General features: G+C 36.3%; 1 protein-coding gene across 1 annotated transcript; it reads right to left on the reverse strand.

Annotated features, from left to right (window-relative positions):
- Positions 1–280: 280 nt before the first annotated feature.
- LOC104597631 (serine/threonine-protein phosphatase PP2A catalytic subunit) lies at positions 281–6,689 on the reverse strand. The gene is made up of 11 exons (XM_010259285.3): positions 6,463–6,689; positions 5,029–5,085; positions 4,730–4,813; positions 3,892–3,963; positions 3,128–3,199; positions 2,947–2,987; positions 2,057–2,123; positions 1,285–1,476; positions 1,092–1,181; positions 887–994; positions 281–770 (listed from the first exon to the last, which is right to left on the reverse strand). Exons 1-11 carry the CDS (start codon positions 6,553–6,555, stop codon positions 705–707), a joined length of 942 nt encoding a protein of 313 aa, XP_010257587.1. The 5' UTR covers positions 6,556–6,689; the 3' UTR covers positions 281–704.
- Between the last annotated feature and the right edge of the window lie 916 nt (positions 6,690–7,605).

The following is a 7,605-nucleotide window of genomic DNA, read 5'->3' on the forward strand; positions in this document are numbered from 1 at the left end:
GTCAATAATTTGAGTAAATTTGATCTTATTGCTCTCCAACAGTTGAGTTGAATACTCTCTGTTTCAGTTAAATAGACTAAATGTTAGTGACTTAGTGCTGAGTGCTGACACCTCTCAGACGTTTCAATGGGCAGCCCAGCAGAGCCTTGGAGAAAGCAAAACAGCTCTAAATAGCTCAGCTTTGAACTTTTGAAGTGAATACCAGGTGCGAACTTGAACATCTTTGTCTAAACCATTAAAGAAAAACCAGATGGAGAAAAAAAAAGAGGGGCAGCCACCGGAATCAATGCGGTCCAATTAATACTAAAAAGGACATAAAAGCACCCAGTAAAAATAGAATCCCCTTCTTCCCTCTACAGACCCCAATGAAAAAGAGGAAAAAAAGAAAAAAAATGCAAAATAAAAAGAACAAAAAAAACATGTTTTGCTGGAAAATGATACATGATGCCAGTGTCGCCAGCTCCTGCCTTCACTTGAGGATACTCGGCATAGTTTGGAACACAACCAAATTAAAGGGAGCCTCACCTGCCCATTTTACATGCTTATGCGCCCCCACCACCACCAATAAGCATAGCAGGTTGAAATTATAAATCTTAAATCCAATAAACAGCTCTCAACAACAAGGATCTGCATCCACCTCATCATCAACCAGCAGGCAGAAACTTACCTGCTGGAAAGCCAGCTAAAATTGAAAGGCATTTGCATTATAGGAAATAATCAGGTGTTCTGCGGGTTACATCTGGCTCTCCTCTCCTTGGAGCTGGCTCAAACTGCAACAATGAACAACCCAGACATTTTAAGACTTTCTTTTCCGCACCATTATTATCAAATTACATCATCTTACATTGCAGTGAGCATGCACGTCACGTGTTCATGAGGGATATACCTGAATGAAAGTGTGCCCTTTGCAGTCATCCACTTCCAAGATTGATGCCATATTCCCACAACGGTAGCAATAATTGGGTGCACTGAAAATAGTAACCACCTTTTGTTCCTGTTATGAGCAAGATGTCAATCCACAATCTGCCATTCTATGCACAAAACAAGAAAAACTAAGGCAGATCAAAAAGATTTTGAAAAGCTGTAGTTACATGTCCCCAATTGTATCCTTCCATGACTAGCTGATGAGCTCTAGCAATCAACTTTAAGTTGTTGGTATGGTTGAACTGCTCAGAAATGTCCTGAAAGAAGAAAAACAAGTCAAAACGACCAAAGTTTCGGAGACTCTGTACTTTCTGAAAGAAAGTAAAACAGAAAGGAACAACCAGAATTGTTTTATGTTACCTGACCAAAGGTATATCCAGCACCACGAGGAGAAATACCCCAACCACAGCGATCATCTGGATCAGACCATAAGAGGTCACACATAGGCCCTTCATGGGGAACTTCTTGAACACGGTCAAAATTCCGTATGTTATCAAGAGTCTCAATGGATGGAGATAATCCACCATGTAGACAAAATATTTCTGATTCAACCTTCAATAAGAAAACAGGTTACATAAAGCAGGCTAAGAGTTACTAAACAAAAAAAAGCTGATTATGGTATACAAAGCAACAAACAAAAATTAACAAAGCTAAATGGGATCAGGATATCACTCCTAAACAGCTTGTGAATTGTTGGCAAGCCAAACAAGTCAACCAGATTATCACAATCCAGATGCAATTTGAATTCAAACTTGAGCCAGATAAAATCTCACTAGTAGATCAGTTTACAATTAGATGGCATTACTATCCAATCTAACAGTTCTGGATGTATGCCACTCACATTGTCTGCCTTCATTTTGGTTTGAGCATCACATGTTGAACTAAAAGTCCTACCATGGAGTCACATGAAAGCCACTTTTAAGTCATTTGATCTGTGTTCAGTCCACCCCTCCCAAGACCCCAGATAGCTGGGACCAACATTAGGTAATGGGTCTTTATCCTAGGCCAATCCAAACCTAAAGAATAAATTCAGATCTAGGTCTATGCAATCCAAACTCAACATGTTGACATCCTAAATTAGAATTTAGAAACAAGGAAATGGTTCCAGAAGCAATTAGGAAACTCTACTAACCAAGGCTGTCAATGGAAAATAATCAAAAAGATCCGTGAAAACCTTCCAAACATTAGCATTGCCATACCTGTAAGTGAAGCATAACAAATAACAGAAAAACTATAGTCATATATGCATTCGACAGTATAATAAATGAAACGAGTGTGACGCCAAAAAGTTATTCAAACTGGAAGCTTGGGAATGTCCAGATACAGCAATCCATGTCAAGTAATACATATAAAGGGGAATTCATCTACTGAACAAAGGGCTTCATCTCATTCATGTGAAAAGTACATTCAATTTCAACAGAGCAAAATTATTGATTATTTCTCTGCAGTGTAAGTCTAATCTAACTAAGTCTGTAAATTTAATGGCATAAAAAGGGTATTGATTGAACAAAGGCTCAACTTGTTGTTCTATGTTGCCTTTGCAAGACTTATTGGAGCAACTGAGAGCACAAATATCTAAGCCATTCTAGTACAAAAATTATTGTAATAGCTTCCACTTTTATAATGGTATAGACATAAACGTCAGCATGACTATTCCAACCATCGAAAGATGCTCATGATATTGATAAGATCCAGAGGCAGATACACCAAGAAAATTTAGAAGCCTAAAATGCTTTTTTTGGTTGCAACTGAACCTATGACTACAATAATTAGATTGAACATGATTAATTTCCTAGGCAGGAGAACAGTCAAACCTCCTAAAATGAGAAAGAAAAGTTCATAACAAATTGCCTCTTAATCCCACCAATATTTACGTGAGTTGCAAAGGCTTTTGACTCGCCAAAATTAACTATAACACATTATAAATGAATGAGTTGATATGTGATAATTAAACTACAAACAGTATAATTTGTTGATCTTATCAGAAACCCCAGCAGAAGAAGATGCATGTGTGGAACTCACTTTCGTAGGCATTCATCATAAAACCCATAAACCTGTGTAATCTGCAAAGGATATGATAAGATATATTTAGTATATACCGATCATGAATAAAAGCAATTACTACAAAGTCCACAAACAAATCCACAATCGAGCAACCATTTTAGCTCATATCAAAAGGAAATCTTCTGTGGTGATAACATACCTGACGACTTTCATGGTTTCCTCGAAGAATGGTAATTCGTTGAGGATAGCGCACCTTAAGTGCCACCAGTAGCTGGATATATGAGCTAGTCAGTAATAAGGATAGCTACTATATAATCTTAGAGATTCACTTGGTTTTACATGCATCAGGTTGCTCCAATTGAGTGTTCAAGTAATCATCACCTACCTGAGTTCAGCAATGTATATATCCAAAAATAAAAGCATAAAAAGTGTTCGGTCTAAATGTAGAAGTTTTAACATTTATTATGTGCATATGGAAAAACAACATTAAAAAAAAAACATAAAAAGCAATAGGTTAGGTTGGAGAGGTCTTGAATTTGACAATGAGGGTTCTGAAATGAGTTCAATTATCAAAGAAACACCTTTCAATTAAAATATTGTGTGCAAAAACCCTACCAAATCTGGATTAGGCTCAGGATGAGAACATTGGTTGATTGGATGAGGTTGGTCCATTGGAGTTGAGCATTCAGCTCTCAACACTGGAAGGGTTTAAGTCCAATCCAGGCCAACTTGAATGAGAAGCAAACCTATCCGTATATTATGGGTATTATAATAACAAAGTCAAAACCATCCAACCACTTAGCAGATTGTATACATATAAAACTCCAGTGTTGGGTGCTCATACAACGAAAATAGTATAATACAGCTCCAAAATAGTAGTGCATGCTGGTAAATACACGATTATCCAAATTATATTTCTCACTACGAGTAAAACAAATCACCCATCTATAAATTGCTGCTCACCGTTACAGTTTCAACCGAATAATACCCACGGTCCACGTAATCTCCCATGAACAAATAATTGGTATCTGGACACTATCAACCAAGAAGAAAACAATCATAAGACTCAAAACTAACTATAGCTACAAAGGATCAGCAGCATTAAAAAAAAGGAACATAAAATCCAAGTGTCAAATACATGTGCACTAGACCCTCTAAGAATTTATATTACAATGACTCAAATTGGTTAATTTCATACCATTATAAAAGGTTACAAAATTATCCCTCCAATGAATCTCACATTGCATATGGTAGACAAAAACAAAGGTACAACCAGGAAAAGTGGGGGTAAAAGGAAGTCAAAAAACGAATTGGCTCACACCGATGTGGGAATTTGATTTATTCTACATTTTGAGCAGGGCAGATGGTAGAATGGTCATTCTCTACAAAGATTTAAAGGATAGCTCACATTGACAGATGGAACGGTTAATATTACCACGTTAGGAGTAGATTCTGCAATTATAAATTCAAATCAACTTAATATCTGTATCTGATGTATTATTCAAACTGTAAAGGTTTTATTCATACACACATGCACAACTGCACATGTCACGGGTGCATAGAAAGAAATTACAGTCATATTGTAGATTTAAAAGCCAGCAAATCAGTCATAATACATCTAACTAAGAATCATATGTACAATCATATGACACTATCAGTATCACCCTGCCCAGGGTTCATCATCCTAGAAACTTAAAGAACCATTCATTTCTCAAATATTATTTCTTTGGTAGGTCTCAAACAGTATTTACATTGCCCCTAACACCCAGAGTTGAGAATAAAAATATATTAGACAATATACCTTCCCCCCAATTCGAAAAAGTTCTGCAAGATCATGGAACTGCCCATGAATATCACCACATATCGTCACAGGGCTTTTCACAGGCTGCAATACCAGAAGAAAACAAAAAATGAATATTAGAGACTTCCGAATGCATCCTAATGTATAATTTATACTCTAAACACTTAAATAATGTCAGAAGCCCCAGAGGATAAAGGAAGATGCAAGTCCATTTAGATATTCCATTAGAACAATAAGTAATAAATAACAACCATTAACAATATAGTAAGAGCTTAACGAGGATGAACAGAGCGTCAGACCTGGACATTGCTCTCTTCCATCAATATTTCTTTAGCTTTATCGCATAATGCTCTAACCTAAACCAGAAAACAAAACAATATAAATACACATACTTCATCATTTTTTCCCACTTTGGATGTATATGTTTACCATTACTAGCAGAAAAATAAATGCAATAACTATAGGCATCATAAAATATCAACAAGACTGGAATTTCTTCTTAGGAAAATGGTGTTTCAATTGCCAGAAAACATTAATTCAACTGTTTAGTCATTTCTATAGTGTAGCTCAAAGTCTCAAACACGACTAGAATTAAAGAATAAAAAATATCAATCAATTTATCAAAACTGCAATTTCAAGAATTTCTTCAACCTTGATATTACAAATACAGGCATCATCCAATAATGAGCCAAAACTTAATAAGGAAGATTTATGGATCTGTCCAGCATGGTTCAGACTACTGATAAAATAAAGTTTCAAATAAACCTAAAATATATAAACTTAGCCATAATTCAAACTGAAATGGAAAACAAAAGTCCAAAGTCAAAGAAAAATATCATAAGAACTAATTACAACACTTCCCGTGAAAAAAAAAAGACTAAGTAACAAGGCACCCCCAATGAAATAACCGTGACATAGAAGTCTGGCAAACAATTTAAGTACTTCTTTGAAATGAATTACAAAACATAGAGATTAGAGAGTGAGATATTCATTTCATAACGTCTGTAAGTTTCGCAAGGACATTGGTTTAATTAATATTTTTTTACGCTGATCCACGTAGTTTGCAAACTGGGCTATAAATTGATTCAACAGAAAAGAAAAAATAATTATTCAAAAGTTCATAAACAACGTTGAGGGGATCAGGCTCCCAGCTGAGGAAAATGGCTTAAACTGTAAAAGGGAAGCCACTCGAAATCAAACTAGCAACGTACATAACTCATCAACCAAATATAAGCATTCGGAGCAAATGGAGATCATTGAGACGGACTTTTATTACGAAATACATAAATTCCCGAAAGGAATTATGACATCCATAATAAATTCACAAAAATGATCTTTGCTCCAGAATAGATATTCTATCACTAATTTGTAGCCGATCCCGAAAATAAGCATGGGCGCAATGAGTGGATCCAATTCAAGAAACAGGCAAATCTAAGGAAGGATGCCCGTTATGTCCTACAATTCCACTGTCAGATCACCATAGAAAGCTCTTACTCAACTAGAATATCAGATCATTTCCAAATGAAAATAAAAGAACAATAATCGACATTTTATCCCATCTGGAACATGCAAATCCTCACGAATCAGCTCTGATCCGTCGGTGAAAACACGATTCAAGCAGCTCAAAGCATGATCAAGCACCAAAGACCGAACGCTTGGAATAAAAAAACGGGATTTCGTCAAAAGAACAGAAATGAGATGCAAAAACCACGAAAAATCGAAGAGAACGGAACCTCTTGCTCGGACAAGGGCTTGCACTGCATAAGCTGCGAAATATGCTCATCGAGGTGGCCGTGGGAGTTCGAAGGAACCGGATCCACACTCATCTTCTGCTTCCTCTACTTTCTTCTTCGGCGCAAGAAATCGAAATCTTCTATACCTCTCAGCCTAACTAAATGAATAGAATCTCAGCTACAAAGCAAGCAAGAACATAAAACCCTAACCCTGAATTTCTTCGTCGTCGTCGTCGCACTGTCTCGGAGGAGAGGAAAGAGAGAAGAGGGGCAGGGCAGGAGGGGGACCCAGAGAGCAAGAGAGAGAGAGAGCAAGAGCGCGCGCGCTCGAGCGAGCGAGAGAGAGAGAGACCGGGTTGTGCGGTGGTGCTGTGACCAAAGAGGAAAACCCTCGTTCTTCTACGATCACCCTTTTATTATTGGGCTTGTGAGGTGCGAAAATTGAAATCTCCTCCCAAAAATAAATAAATAAATAAATAGCTTTTTTTAATTTATATGAATATAAAAATATTTATTTTTGTGGACTTTGCTAATTTTCTTCTCCCCTCCTTCTCGATTTGAGCATGCGCAGTTGCGCACTTTGGCCAATAAAAAATTTGAAAAAACTAAATAAACATTAATAATTTTTGTAATTTAAGGCGTCCATTAGATATGATTAGTTTTGAATATCAAAACGGGAACGCCGTGGAATGACCTTCAGCCTTCTATCGTTGTGTCATGAACACGTAGATTCCAATCCAACGGCCTGTACATTGGTATAAAAACTTGACGTAATACATTTTGCCACGTGGCAAGAAAACCGCCCAAACAATTAACAATACAGGCCATTCTTTTAGATAATTTAAATTTATTCCCTCAAAAATAATGACGTCATACTTTTAGGTAATTTAAATTTTTCAGTTTGTCCATGGGATGATAAAATTTTCAATTTATTCCAAAAAATGTTTTTTTCCATATTTTGATAACAATTCTTTTATTCGATACATGTTACGCGCGTTTACAATTGTCAATTTTAACTTTGATGACCTGCATAACTCTCAACACCAAATTATTTGAAAATTTTAGAGTGGTCAAAGTATAGAGGTGATTATAGTATTTGTCAAAATATACAAATGAAACTTAAATAATATACCCTTCCTCAAT

Source organism: Nelumbo nucifera, chromosome 7, assembly GCF_055504915.1.
Source record: "Nelumbo nucifera cultivar China Antique chromosome 7, China Antique-T2T, whole genome shotgun sequence".
NCBI lineage: Eukaryota > Viridiplantae > Streptophyta > Magnoliopsida > Proteales > Nelumbonaceae > Nelumbo > Nelumbo nucifera.